Below are 13,719 nucleotides of genomic sequence, written 5' to 3'. Positions count from 1 at the left end.
GTTTATTTTGTGTTTGGCTTTCCCGACCCAGTGCAACGGGCCGGGGCGTCCCCGCCTCAGAGCCCCGGACGGCTGGGGTGCCGGTCCCCTCAAGGACTGCGCGGCGCTCACCTCCGACCTCTCTTGTCCCCCCAGCGATTCCTCTGAAGTCAGAACTAGCTTATGAGATTTTTGACCAGGGCCAGGTCCGCTTCTGGCTGCAGGCTGAGCACCTGTCGCCCGACGCCAGCTACCGGTTCATCATCAACGACAGAGAAGTGTCTGACAGCGAGGTGAGCCCGCGAGCGGGGCCTCTGGCCGGCTCGCACCGCGGAGGGTCGGGGGCCTCGGGTCACTGTCCCGCGTGTTTTCTCCCCGAGGGCCGCGGCGCCGGGGCGTGGCCGGCTGCACGATGGCCGTGTGGCCGCTGGTCCTCGCCGTGCTCGGGGACCGGCCTGGAGGGTGGGGGCTGCGTGGGAACCGCGGAGCCTGGGCTTAGGACGCACGAGGTCCGGCTGACGCGGGGCGGGGACTGTCCTCGGTGCGCGGCTGACTTGGTGGCCATGGCGCCGGGGGCGGCGTTTTTGCCCTATTGTCCGTGGGCCCTCGCACCCAGAGCCTCCCGCGGGGGCGTCACGGGGAGACCCTCGCCCTGGGGGCTGCTCTGCTTTCTGGGGAATCGGGGCAAAGAGCAGCAGAACCGCCAGGGCCGTGCGGCGTGCTGGGAGGCAGACGCGTTGGCCCGTGGTCACCTTGCGAGTCCTGCGCGGGCCGGAGACGCTCCCGTCTGGGCTGCGGGACGGGGAGCGTGTTTCAGCGCCACTTCTCGTCTGAGAATCACGGCTCGGCTGCCGAAGGACAACCCGCTCGAGGGCCTCTCCGCACCGTGGAGAGTCAGGGTGCCCGACCCCTGCGGTCTCCCCCGGGTGCTCGGCGGGCGCTGCCATCGTTGCCTGTAGCGACTACTGACGCCAGGCGCCTCGGTCGGGGGCGGTTCGCGGGCAGGGATGGCCCAGGCCTCGCAGGCGTCTGCTCAGGACCCCAGCCCCGGCCCGGGACCCCCGAGCCCTGGCCCAGGACCCTCAGCCCCGACCCAGGCCCCCCAACCCCTGCCCCGACCCGGGCCCGCGTCCTGCGAGTGTCTGACCAGAGCAGCAGGTGTCAAGGACCACGACCCCGTGACTTTCTGGCCCTGAAGCCGGTGCCGTCCTCGCGGAGCCGTGGGGCGCTGGCTGCGGACATCAGGTACCTTCCTCCTGGCCCGGCAGAGCCCGCGGGCTGAGCCCCGTGGGGGGACGACTGAGCAGTGCTCCAGGGACAGACGCTGCGCTGAGCGGGGTGGCGTGTCCCCTGCCAGTGCGCCTCGTGTCCTGTGCTGTGGCAACCGCAGGAGCCGCGTGAGCTCCCCAACGGGCCCAGACGCCGCGGGGCGGGAGCCGAGACGGTCGGGGAAGCTACCGAGCGGCCAAGAGGCCGAGGGTCCTGCACCCGCCGTGGGTCCCGGCCGTCGCTGGTGGCCGCTCGCTCGTGTTTCCTGGTCCGCGGGCGGCAGCCGTGGCCCCTTCTCGTGTTTCTGCGGCTCCGTAAGGGTCTCGCTCCAGACGCTCATTCCTGGGCGCGTGCGGGCCCTGCCGGGGCCTCCCTGGTGGAGGCGGCTCTGCGCGGGGCACCCCGGTGTCCCCCGGGTCATGAGCGCCTTCCCTGGCGCCGCGTGGGTTTGGTCCCGTGTGCGGCCGGAGTAGGTCGCGGTAGTGGGTGCAGGACGGGGGGCGACTTGGCGTGTCCCGTGAGTTCCCTCCTCCACCGTCGCTTCCAGAAACACAAGATCAAGTGCGACAAGGCGACGGGCGTCATCGAGATGGTCATGGACCGCTTCACCATAGACAACGAGGGCACCTACACCGTGCAGATCCGCGACGGGAAGGCCAAGAGCCAGTCGTCGCTGGTCCTCATCGGAGACGGTACGCGCTGCGCCTCGGCCGCGGGAGGGCCCACGCGCCGGCACCGCCGAGGGGCGCGTCTCACGTCTCTCTCCCTTGGCTGTGGCTGCAGCGTTCAAGGCTGTGCTGGACGAGGCTGAGCTGCAGAGGAGGGAGTTCCTCAGGAAGCAAGGTGGGTGCTGCGCCGCCCGCTCCGGGGTGCTGGGGGAACGCGGTGTCCTGCCTCTGCCCTCGCATCTGCTCCACGCGCGTCCCCGTCTCGCCTCCACCTTTACCGGCCGCCGCCGCGGGCCCCGTCTCTGTGGCTGTGAGCCGAGCGCGGGGCAGGGCGGCCGGGCGGGACGGACCCTCGCTGCTCGCTGCCCTGAGGCCCCGTCGTCCGTGCCGCGTCCCCCGCCCACCGCGTCTGCCCCGCGTCCGGCGTCCTGCGCAGCGTGGCTTCCCGGGTCACCCTCGGAGGGCCGCCTTGAGCCCGAGCTGCGTCCCAGGCCGCCTGCAGCCGCCGCGAGTGTGCGTCCCCGAGCCCCCCGGAGGCGCCTGCTCTGTCGTCCCGCGGGCACAGCTCGGGACTTGCCACGCGATGCAGGCTGGTGGCGCCGGGGGCCCCCGCGTGACCGTCACCACGCCCCGGTGCGCGGGCCTCGCCTGAGCCGAGGGCGCGCCCACAACCGCAGCCCCGCGTGCCTGTGCTTCTGCTTCTCCAAAAACCTTTCTGCCCCGTTTTCCCGTCAGGCCCTCATTTTGCGGAATATCTGCACTGGGACGTCACGGACGAGTGTGAAGTCCGGCTGCTTTGCAAGGTGCGGCCTGGGCCCGGGCGAGAGGGCAGTTAGCTCGGGTGGGGCGGGAGAGGCCCCTGGGCTGGCCTGAGGGATGAGGGGGGCGGCGGGCCGGACCGTCGTGAGGGACGAGCCCGAGCTGTGCAGACGATGACACCCACCGCGCTGTCGCTGCCGAACGCTCACTGACGCCCGCTCGCCCGGTCCACGTGAGGTGCCGGTGCAGAGCCGTCCGCGTCCGCGCCGCTCACCCATCAGATCGCCTGACTCAAGTGCTTACGGGTCCCGGGAGTTCCTCGAAGCTCCGTGCCGCCTCTGAGCTCACGTCGGGGGTTGGGGTGTGAGGGACCCTGGTAGCGGGGCGTCCCCATCCCCACTGGGCTTGTTCGGTCTGACGGTTTCATCCCCTCGTCCGGATACGTCCGAAATGTCACCCGGCCTGGGCAGCGGCCCCTGGACGGCGTTGTAGACCCTACAAAGATTTGGTTTTATTGCTGTTTTTATTTTATTGTTTTTATTGCGGAGGTCACCACTCCGCACCCTCCCTAAAGACTCTTTTTCCTTAAAAGCCAGAGGGGTTCGCCTCAACCGGGTCTGTGCCTCGCAGGTCGCAAACACCAAGAGGGAGACGGTGTTCAAGTGGCTGAAGGACGATGTCCTGTACGACACGGAAGCGCCCGATCTGGAGAGGGCCGTGTGCCAGCTCCTCATACCGAAGGTGGGTCGTGCCGCTCGGGGCAGGGGTGCGGCCAGGCTCCCGGGGCTTCCCGGCGACTTGCAAGTCCCGCATCCGGCCCCGCTCTTACCCCATTCGCAGTTGTCGAAGAAGGACCTCGGTGAATACAAGGCAACCCTGAAGGACGACAGAGGTCAGGACGTGTCCGTCCTTGAGATAGCTGGCAAAGGTACAGCAGCGCCTCCGCGACCCCCGGCGGAAATCCGCGTTGCCGACGGGACGCCGCGTCCTTCCAAGGCGCGTCCACCTGGCCCCGGGTGGTGCACGCTGGTGGCTCGGCGGGAACGCGGCGCAAGAGAACCTCTGCCTCCAGACCTGCCTCCGCGTTCTGGGGAACTGCCCGGTGTCACGTTGTGTTCACAGGAAACGGCGTTTCGGTCCGTCGTCAGTCGGACGCCGAGTGTTCCCGTTACTGACGTAGTCACGGCGCTTGAAACGGGGGCGGGCGGGGATTCAAACGGGGCGTTGCACTTGTGTGGAGCGAGATTTTCTCGTTCCTTGGGAGAAAGTGAACGGGTTCGAGGGATTTCTGGCCCCCGTGAGCCTTTTATGGGTAAATGTCGCCATTTTACGTGGCAGTTTTCAAACGACCATCACGACTTCCCGTCCCAGTTGGATCACGCGGGAAGATGGGGCTTTCTGGCGAAAGCGCGCCTCGTAACGCACGTCCCCCTTCTCCTTGCAGTGTACGACGACATGGTCTTGGCGATGAGCAGAGTCTGTGGTAAGTCGGTGCCCGCCCATCGCCGGGAAGGTTGGTGCCGAACCCCCGTTTCCTGGGCGGGCACCGAGCGCTGCCAAGGGCGGCCCTGGCGCGGCCCGGGGTCCTCGGTGCCGTACTTAGCGCGTGCACCCCACTGGGGCCCCAGCTTGCACTCGGGATGGGCCACGCCGTCCGTGGCCTCGTTTCCGTGAGGCCTTTGTGCGTCCGCGCTCTGAGCACCCGCGGCACCCGTGTTGGACGGCGGCGAGCACTCCTGAGCCCGGCTCTGGTCGGGGGCTCGAGGCCCGTTCTCAGCCTTGCGAACACATTCCTCCTCTTGCTTCCCCCCTGCAGAAACGTGAGAACCGAGACACGGGTCAGTAGCTGGGCCCCGATCGCCCCCAGGGTGGGGCCTCGTGCCGAGTGCGCCGCTTGACGGGGCGGCTTTCCCGAGGCCCCCGCGGCGTGTCCGGGCCGCGGCCCCAAGCAGCAGCGCGCTCGGCCTCCCGAGCTCACAGGCGGCTCACCCGGCTCCCTGCCGCCTCCTGAGCACCTCGCCCCGGTTCCCCTCGTCGCTTCCCCAGAACAGCGCTGCGGGTCCATGTCCCCCGTGGACTTCCACGCGGTCGGACAAACGCGGCCTTGGCCTCGATGGTCACTGAGGGGCCGTGGAGGCGCGGAGCTGAGGGCGCTGCCCCCCGGGGGGAAGGCCCGGGCCAGGGAGCCAGCAGGTGCCCAGCGGCGGTCCCCCTGCGCTCCTCCGTCCGGGGGCAGGAGACACCGCGCGGGGACCGTGCGCCTGCCCAGGCCAGAGGCCTGTGCCCGGGGCCGTGAGCCCAGCCTGACCTCTGGGGCCGCCTCCTGCCCGGCCGTCCTCGCGGCCCCCACAGGCCCCCCATGGGGACACTGGCCCGGGCGTCCTGGGGCCTGCGTGGTTGGGTCTGGCCTTGGTCTCGCTGCGACACGTGCAGGTGCCCACAGCGCCCGTGTGTTCCTCCCGGAGCGCCGTCCCCTCCGTCCCCGCCGTCCCCTCTGTCCCCGCCGTCCCCGCTGTCCCCGCTGGGGGACATCCCTTCGCTCTTGGGCCGGGCGGGCGGCTCCTCCTCCGTCATCCTTTGGCTCTGCACCTGCCTCCCCCCGCTGCTTGGGAGAGTGTCGGGACTGCGGGCGCACACGCGCGTGTACACTCACGCAGGGTCACGCAGGGTCAAGTGCTCACAGGCTCACACGCAGTCAACACAGTCACACGTGCAGACTCACACTCACACGTAGACACACTCAGACACAGGCTCAGACTCGTGCAGACACATGCGGACTCGCAGACTCACACGTGCACACAGACCCACGCGCACTCGCACACGTAGGCTCAACAAACTCACACTCAGACACAGACTCACACGTGCACAGACTCACACGTGCACAGACTCACATGTACAGACACGTGGCCTCACATGCACGTAGACTCACACTCGCAGCTTCACACCCAGCCTCTGCTCACACAGATACTCTCACACTCACTTGCACACACTCCCACACTCACCCAGAACACTCTCCGTTGAGCCCCCGCGGCCTGGACGTCTTGGGCACTGGTCCTCCCCGCCCCTTCGCGGCAGCCTGGAGGCCCCACCAGGCCGTGCTCTTAGGCCTCAGACATTGTGCTCGATCCCGTCGGGTTTCCCATGAGTCCTCATCCCGTGATCGGGGGCCTCACGGGGTAACGGGGCCTTGTTTCAGTGTGAGTTGTCGGGACACGGGAGCTGCCTGGGTCGGAGCTGGACGTCCTGTGCTGCGGGTTTACACGCCCCGTGCAGGGTGCCTGCCGACGGAGGCAGCGCCCGTGGTCGGGGTCTGGGGCGATCTGGAGCAGACGGAGGCAGCCCCGGCTGCAGAGAGGGTGCTCCCTGAATGCCTGCGGCCCCTGGCGTCCTCCCTCGGCCTGGGCCTGGCCTCCGTCCACCGCGTCCCCCCTCGGCCTCCCTCGGGCTCCCTCGGCCTGGCCCTGGCCTCCGTCCACCGCGTCCCCCCTCTGCTTCCCTCGGCCTCCCTTGGCCTGGCCCTGGCCTCCGTCCCCCATGCGGGCTCCTGCGTGGGCTCCTGCTCCTCTCCCTGTGCCGGCCTCCCTTCCACCCCGGGCCCGGGGCTGCCCCGCTCTGCTGCTCCTCCTGCCTGTCCTCCCTGGTCCTCCTCCCCGTGAGTGACCTCCACAGAGTCTCACACCCCTGGCGTCTAGGGGCCGAGCAGGGGAGGGGCTGGCAGAGCTGTGGGAGCCGCGCGGGGGGTCGGGTGCCCTTAGCTTCCTGGGGGGAGGACCAGCCATCCGGGTGCTGGGTGGGGGCGTCCCTGGGGGCCACGGACACTCGTCTGCCGCGTGGGCCCTCCCTGACCAAGCTGCCCTCCCCGCTGTCTGGAGGGCTGGGTCTCAGGTGGGCGGAGAGGCGGAGGTGATGGGGTGTCTGTGCCCGTGTGGGGCTTCCAGGGACCTCCCTGGGCCGCCCCTGCCCCCCGGGCCCCCACGCCAAGGACTCGCGCCACTTGGTCATCAGTCCAGCTCCCTCCACTGCCCCGACCCCTCACCCCTGCTCCCTGCCTTGGAGGGGGACCCGAGGTCGGTCACCATCGCTGGCGCCTGGGTTGCCGGTGCCGCGTGTGCGGGACCGAGGTCACGGGGCTGCCCTGCGTGAGCAGGTTCAGCCACGGCCGGGGATGCTTCCAGCCGCCCGGTCGGGGGCCGTGCTCACCGTGTGTCTGCGGGACACTCTTCCCTTACGCTCACGTGGGAATAAGCGGAAACTAAAGGACGCCACGGTCACCATCGCCCTTATGTTGGTTCCTGCGTCTTCACACAACGTCATAAACACAATTCGCTTCTCGCTGTTTGCCACCCGTTTTACGATCGTTATCCAGCTTCTGCATTGAGGCCGCATCCACAGTTTCTCATAATTACGTGGCGGTTTCCGCGGCCGTAGTTGGTGGTTCGGCGTCTCCCCATGTTCAGGGACGCGTCCTTTGGGGGTTCCCAGCGGTACCAGGACCGTGGGGACACGTGGACTCTGGAGGCTTCAGGACGCGGGTCTCCCAGTGGTTTTACCGCCGTTAGCGTGGGGCAGCCACGGTTCTTGTCCGCGACGCCCGCCAGTGGCTCCATCGATCATTTTATTTTGCTGGTTACGTGAATCGTACCTTCTAGGAGCCGGGGGGCGGGTGGACACGTCCAGCAGAGAGAGCTTCGGGGCTGCCGCAGGCGGATAGGCGCGGGGCAGACGGGGAGGCCGTGGGCGCGGGGCGGGGGGGCAGCCCCCTGCGGTCGTACCTGTGCCCTCGGGGCGGAGGCTCGGTGCTGCTCCTGGTCTGACTCGTTCTGTTCCCCGCAGGAGCCTCTGCTTCTCCGCTAAAGGTCCTCTGCACCGAGGAAGGGATACGGCTTCAGTGTTTCATGAAGTATTTCACTGAAGAAATGAAAGTGAACTGGTACCACAAGTGAGTAGGGGTGGGGCTGACGGGGCCGCAGGGGGGCACGCAGGCCGTGCAGGCTCCGTCCCTGGCTGCGTCCCTGGCTGCCCGGCCCTCGTGGCCTCGATGGCAGGGCCCGCCCGTCCTTACCCGGGCGTCCGAGCGCAGCGCTCTCCCCTTTGGGGACGATGTATTTGAACTCGTGGAAATAAAGGCCCGCGGAGCGGCTGGCGCAGGGGGACCCCACAGGGCCTGCCCTATGGGTGCTGGCTCTCGGGGAAGGGCTGAGCCGCCTGCAGGGGTACATGCTCCGGCGCCCTTTCCTTCCCCTGCGGCCTCCAACACAGGCCAGGGTGCAGAGCGCAAGTCCGCAGCGTGGTGGAGGGCGCCCCTTCTCAGCAGCAGTGTCCGGGCGCTGCAGGGAGGGAGCTGCTCCCTGCGTGGGGCCCGACCGTGGGCACCCTGCAAGGGGCTGGCGCTGGAATCCCCGCCCCGTCGGGGGTCACGGGCTCAGTGAGCTCAGACCGCGTGCACGTGCGGCTGGGGTATGCGGAGCGGGCCGGGCGGCTGGGTGCCCCTCCCCGTGGTTGGAAGGGGCTCCCCATCGGTGCTAGGGAGATGCTAGATGCATCTGTGGGTCCAGCAGTTCCCCACCCGCCTGCAGTGGGCGATGCACCCATGGGCCTGTGGAAATACCGTGGACGCAGGGGAGGCAGGGGAGGCTCCTCCCCGCAGCTGTGCTCTTTGTGCATCGCGGCCCCTTTTTGTCCAGGCGTCCGCACACCTGGGCGCCTCCTCATGTTTCAGGCTTGGGGGGGATCGGCCGACCCCCGGCACAGTGCGCTTTTCTCTGCGGCCCCGAGAATCTCTACGTGAAGTAGGATCTTGTACGTGTGCGTGGGAGCGAGGAGGCCTGAGCGCGGAGTCCCCCCCCCCCGCCCACCCCTGCCGCTGGCCACCACCATCCCCGTCTCCCCGTCACCTCCACTCCTCCCAGTCGAATCCCACCGTCTTCGTGTTTTGGGGCGCGACTCCTCCCGCTCGGCATAGTGTCCCATCCCCCGGGTCCGTCCACATCAGTAGGTGTCCAATCACGCCCTTTTTTGGGCCCTGACCCTTGCGTCCCTGCTCTCAGTTCCCCGGGGTCATATCCAGGAACTGCCAGTGCCGGGTCACGTGTTAATCAGAATGTTTTGAGGAAAGAAATGCCGTACCGTAAAGCATTCTCGAGTCTACTATCCTGCAGCATCTTTACATAAATAACGTTAATCACAGTCATTATTTTTACATAAACAACGCAAATTAATGATCGTGAAATAACGATGCATCTTTAAAAAGTAGGTATTAAAAAAATAAAAAATAAATAAAAAATAAATAAAAAGTAGGTATCAGGTCTGATTTTTGAAGGTTTGCAGATCTGAGCTACTAACGTAGCTGATAAACCTCTAACAGCCAGAAAAATCTGGGGCGTGAGCGTCTGCGGGCTGGGCAGGCGTCCCACCAGACGCGGCTCTGCTGCCCCGTGGCTCCCTTGCACGTGATACGAGGTTCTCCGTTGACATGAATTTCTCTCCCCTTTTTTTTTTTAAAGAGATGCCAAGATTTCGTCCAGTGACCATATGAGGATTGGAGGCAGCGAAGAGATGGCCTGGCTGCAGATCTGTGAGCCCACAGAGAAGGATAAAGGGAAATACACCTTTGAGATCTATGATGGCAAAGACAACCATCAGCGCTCGCTGGACCTGTCGGGCCAGGGTAAGACGGTCGTTCCCGGCGCCTCCCGACGGCGCGTTCCGTGATCCACCGACAACCCTAGAAGCCGAAACACTCTGGTCGTGTGGTTTTCGTTCAGAGAACATGGTTTCTCAGTAGCCGGCCCATTCCGTCGGCTGTTTCCGTTCCCACCGGGTCCGGCGCCCCGGGGAACCACCCGAGTGGGCGGACGGCGAGCCCAAACCATTAACCGGCACCACACGTTTCCTTACAGCGTTCGATGAGGCCTTCGCAGAGTTCCAGCAGCTCAAGTAAGACTTGCATGGAGTCGCGTGGATTTGCACGTCGCGTGGGGGCCTCCCCGGGGGCTGCTCGGCCGGGCGCAGCTTACTGGGTGCAGGGCGCAGAGGGCAGGCGCGCTCCTAAAGGACGCGTGCTCACGATGGACTTTCGGGGCCCGTCGTGACCCTGGGTTCATCCAAGTGGCGAAGGTCTGAGTGGGCGAAGTATTCACGGTCTCCGAGCAAGAGACTGTTTAAACGTTATACATTCAGGTTCTTTTTAAATACTTAATTCCCTTTCGAGTGATTCCATGGCAGCAAAATTGAGATGAAGGTACAGAGCTGCCCCGTGTGCCCCGGCTCGCGCCCCGCACGGCCTCCCCTGCCCCCCGCACCCCCGACGGACGGTGCCGTTGTCCGCAGCTGTGAGCCCGCATGGTCGCCGTCGCCGGGCGTCCGCGGTGTCCCCCGGGGTTCCCTCCAGCTGTGGTTGGTTCTGGGGCTTGGACGGGTGAGCGCGCCGTGCTCCGCCTGCCATGCCTCCCTCCGCCCGCCCTTTGTCGACCACTCATCAGGGCCCTGCTCCCGTCTCCCTGGTTCTGATTTTCCCCCGGAATGTCCTGGAGGCAGAGTCGCACGGCGCGTAGGCTCCTCAGCCGGGCGTCTTTCGCTTCGTCCTCCGCGTTTAGGCTCCTCCGTGTCTTTGCGGGGCCCGAAGGCTCCTTTATTTTTATTGCTGAATAATATCACCGTGTTCCCAGCAACCCTCTAAAGATCCCCTCGCGGCTTCTAAATGTGTATCTGGGCCCTGCAAGCGCCCAAACGGGAGAGCGGCCGCTGGCCTCGCTCGGTCAGTAGGTGTCTGTTGAGCGATGCCCAGACGCCCGAGGCCAAAGCAATCTGGGGAATTAGGGGAAAAAAGAAATCCCTCCAACCTATGCGCTTGAATCCTGAGCTGGTTTCCGTGGGTTTCACCTGCTGAAAGGCAGGGACCGGCCCCAGCGCCCGCGGGGAGACGTTGGTGGAAGCGCCCACCGGCCGTAGCTCCTCGGGTGCCGCCGCGAACCCGCTCCTCTAGGACGCAGCCAACCCTGGTCCTCCTTCCTTTCGCTTGCGCGTCCAGCAAAGCTCTGAAGTGTGTGGCGCTTGTTGTGGCAGCGTTTTCTCAGGACTGTCTTTTCATTCTCCTCCCCCCCGCTTTCATTTTTAGGGCAGCAGCGTTTGCAGAGAAGAGTAAGTACATGTTGCGTTACGGTCACCGAGGATTGTTCGGGGTGGGCAAGGGCCTCGGCTTTAGCGTCCCGGTGCGGGGCGTCCGACGTCCATCAGCACCCTGCGCGCCCCAGGGGAGAACCTTCCGTGACTCCCGGCACCCACAGCCCGTTCTTTTGCGAGGTGCTCGGGCAGGTGTGGCCATAGGTAGAGGACGCACAGCAGAGGCGCAGGAGACCAGTCGGCCACACTCGCAGGTCCCGGGGTGGCTCACCGCCCAGAGCCCCCGCAGAAGCCGCGGGTCATGAGGCAGAGGCAGCAGTGGGGGCGAGTCTAGACCATGGCCCTCGCGGGGCGTCCAGGGGACGAGCGATGCAGGGCTGGCTCGCTTGAATGACCTCAGGGAGCTTTGGTCTGTGGGGAAGGCCCGTGGATGGCCGGCCCGGCCCTGGGATGGTCCGGGCAGCGGAGTATTGCTTTGGGTGTGGAGACGAGAAGGGGGAGGCCGGGGCTGGTCGGGGCAGGTAGGGGAGGTAGGGCAGGTCAGCACTGGCTCTGGGGGGCCTCCTCGACCAGGTTAGATGTCACAGCGTCCTCATAGGCAGACAGCCTAGGCTCCCGGCAGCCCCCACCCGTGGGAAGCCCCGCGCCCAGGCCCAGGACCCCCCTCCCTGCAGAGCAGGTCGTAGCCACGTGTCGTTCCATGAGTGGAGCCCAGTGAGCTCATGCCCGGCCCTCGCTCCTCGTGGGCGCGCACGTCCGCCCCTGCACAGGGCCCGCGACCCCTGGCCCCCTGGCCCCTCCCCGTTACGGGTGCGGTCGTGGGCACCCCTCCCTGCATCTCGGTGCTGCCCCGCACGGGCCCCTCCCCAGGGACACCCCGCCCGCCCATCATGTTCTGAACCGAGCCGCCTTCGTGTTACAGATCGCGGCAAGCTGATCGGTGGCCTGCCTGACGTGGTGACCATCATGGAGGGCAAGGTAAGGCCGGGCAGCAGGGCGCACAGTCAGGGCCCACGGGGTGTCGGCTGTGCAAGGCGGTCCCGCTCCTGGGCATGGGGAGCCTGCGGAGGGGACTGCGTGTTGCTCAGCGCCCAGGGGCAGTGACCGCACGGGGCACAGGCCAGCCCCCTGCACCCCGGAGGAAGGGGGCACCACCTGCGTCCAGGGAGACATGTCTGCTCAGCTTTCGAGGTCATTTTGGGATTTATAATGGGGACCCCTGGCTGGAGGGTCAGGTCGCTGGGGTCGGTGGAGATACTGACCCGTAGGTGGTGGCCTCCGTGGCCTCGGGACCTCGGTCAGTGTCCAGGGGACACGGCCAACATTCTGGGGTGTCCAGACCTAGAGAGCGGCCAAGACGGGGCGGCCGAGCCTCGGGGCCCAGCCCCCAGGGCACCTCAGCCTCCGCGGTGCGTTCGCGGCGTCCCATCTGCTGGCCATAAGGCGACGCCTCCTCTGGGTTCGCCGGAGGAACCGGGCAACGCGGATGCGTGAGTTGGAATAGGAGGGAAACTGAGCCACGGGCTCCACGTGTGTCCCGCAGGCCTGGCGTTCAGGCACCTGTACGTTGTTTCACGGGCTGAGCCGCAGATTAAAGCCGGGGATACCAGAATGACCCCCGGCCGTCCCTGGCAGCGCCCCAGCCCTGCCCGCCGCGTCCCAGTCTGACGTAGACGAGGCCCCCGTGGGCGGCGGAGGGTGACCGAGCCCCAGGGCGCGCCCCGCGACCTCTGCGCCCCTAACCCTAACCCTTCTCCCCCCACCTGCCTCCCGAAGACCCTGAACCTGACGTGCACGGTGTTCGGGAACCCCGACCCCGAGGTGGTGTGGTTCAAGAACGACAAGGACATCGAGCTCAGCGACCACTTCTCGGTGAAGGTGGAGCAGGCCAAGTACGTGAGCATGACCATCAAGGGCGTGAGCTCCGAGGATTCGGGCAAGTACAGCATCCACGTCAAGAACAAGTACGGGGGCGAGAAGATCGACGTCACCGTCAGCGTCTACAAGCACGGGGAGAAGATCCCGGAGGTGTCGCCGCCGCAGCAGGCGAAGCCCAAGCTCATCCCGGCGTCGGCGTCGGGCCCGTGAGGGGCACGGGGTGGGGGGGGCCGTGTGCTTGCTGCGAGGCCCCGCGGCCCGTGCCCGGCTCGCATGGCCCTTCTGACCGGGCACGGGCGCTGCTGCTGTAGGTCCCCGGGCGGAGTGTGGGCCGCTGGCCCCGTGGGCGCGGATCCCGTGGCCGGGCGGGCATGGGGGCCGCGGTGTCCCCGTCCTCGCGGCTCCGGGTCCGGGTTGTAGAGCCCTGCACACGCCTTCCTGGCTGCGCTCCGCTTTCCCACGCTGTACACCAATAAAATGTTGAACGGCACCTGTGTGGTTCCCGTCGGCCTCACATGCCTTGGCCCGGACGGTGCGGCCTGCGGTCCGGGGGGGGTCCACCCGCGGGCCCTCCAGCGGCCTCGTCCCCGAGGGCTGCGTCCCCGCCGGCTGCGGGGCCTTCCCAGCTCGTCGCAGCAGCTCTGCAGAGGAAGGCAGATGTGCCGGCGGCCGCGGTTGGTCCCCTGCGCCGATGGCCTGGTTGGGGGTCTCGACGGGGTCGGGCGTCCTCCGAGGTGACGAGCGCGGGGCCGGGTGGCCACCCTGGGCCTCCCGGGGAAGGTCAACACGTGCAGCTGCACAGAGCCTCTCTTCCAGCTCCTCCTCCCTTTCTTGGGAAGAGGCTGAGCTCCCTGGGGCGCCGCGTTCCTACGTCCATGGTCCAGTGTTAGACTAGACGTGTTGCTTGCACGAGACGCTTTGGTTTTCAGAACATCTCCTCTCCGTCATCGGGGTCAATCCAAACTCTGTGAGGTCGTGTCCTATTCTCCTAAGGTCGTAAAAGAAGCTCTGAAATTTAAGGGCGTCCCTGATAACGCCAGCCGGC

General features: G+C 66.7%; 1 protein-coding gene across 2 annotated transcripts in view; it reads left to right on the top strand.

The window, feature by feature from the left end:
- MYOM2 (myomesin 2) overlaps positions 1 to 13,164 on the top strand; it is a 50,537-nt gene extending 37,373 nt beyond the window's left edge. For both annotated transcript variants that reach the window (XM_038560547.1, XM_038560548.1), the window contains 13 exons: positions 136 to 272; positions 1,796 to 1,940; positions 2,032 to 2,091; positions 2,652 to 2,719; positions 3,306 to 3,416; positions 3,516 to 3,603; positions 4,120 to 4,158; positions 7,509 to 7,614; positions 9,179 to 9,342; positions 9,575 to 9,611; positions 10,792 to 10,814; positions 11,719 to 11,774; positions 12,573 to 13,164. In XM_038560547.1, the coding sequence (XP_038416475.1) occupies positions 136 to 272; positions 1,796 to 1,940; positions 2,032 to 2,091; positions 2,652 to 2,719; positions 3,306 to 3,416; positions 3,516 to 3,603; positions 4,120 to 4,158; positions 7,509 to 7,614; positions 9,179 to 9,342; positions 9,575 to 9,611; positions 10,792 to 10,814; positions 11,719 to 11,774; positions 12,573 to 12,884 (1,346 nt within the window). In that variant the 3' untranslated portion in view covers positions 12,885 to 13,164. The remainder of the gene's footprint in view (positions 1 to 135; positions 273 to 1,795; positions 1,941 to 2,031; positions 2,092 to 2,651; positions 2,720 to 3,305; positions 3,417 to 3,515; positions 3,604 to 4,119; positions 4,159 to 7,508; positions 7,615 to 9,178; positions 9,343 to 9,574; positions 9,612 to 10,791; positions 10,815 to 11,718; positions 11,775 to 12,572) is intronic.
- Positions 13,165 to 13,719: the final 555 nt, after the last annotated feature.

The sequence above is a fragment of the Canis lupus genome, chromosome 16, assembly GCF_011100685.1.
Source record: "Canis lupus familiaris isolate Mischka breed German Shepherd chromosome 16, alternate assembly UU_Cfam_GSD_1.0, whole genome shotgun sequence".
Lineage (NCBI taxonomy): Eukaryota > Metazoa > Chordata > Mammalia > Carnivora > Canidae > Canis > Canis lupus.
The sequence above is the reverse complement of the archived record's forward strand: the minus strand, read 5'-3'. Positions and strand labels throughout refer to the sequence as shown.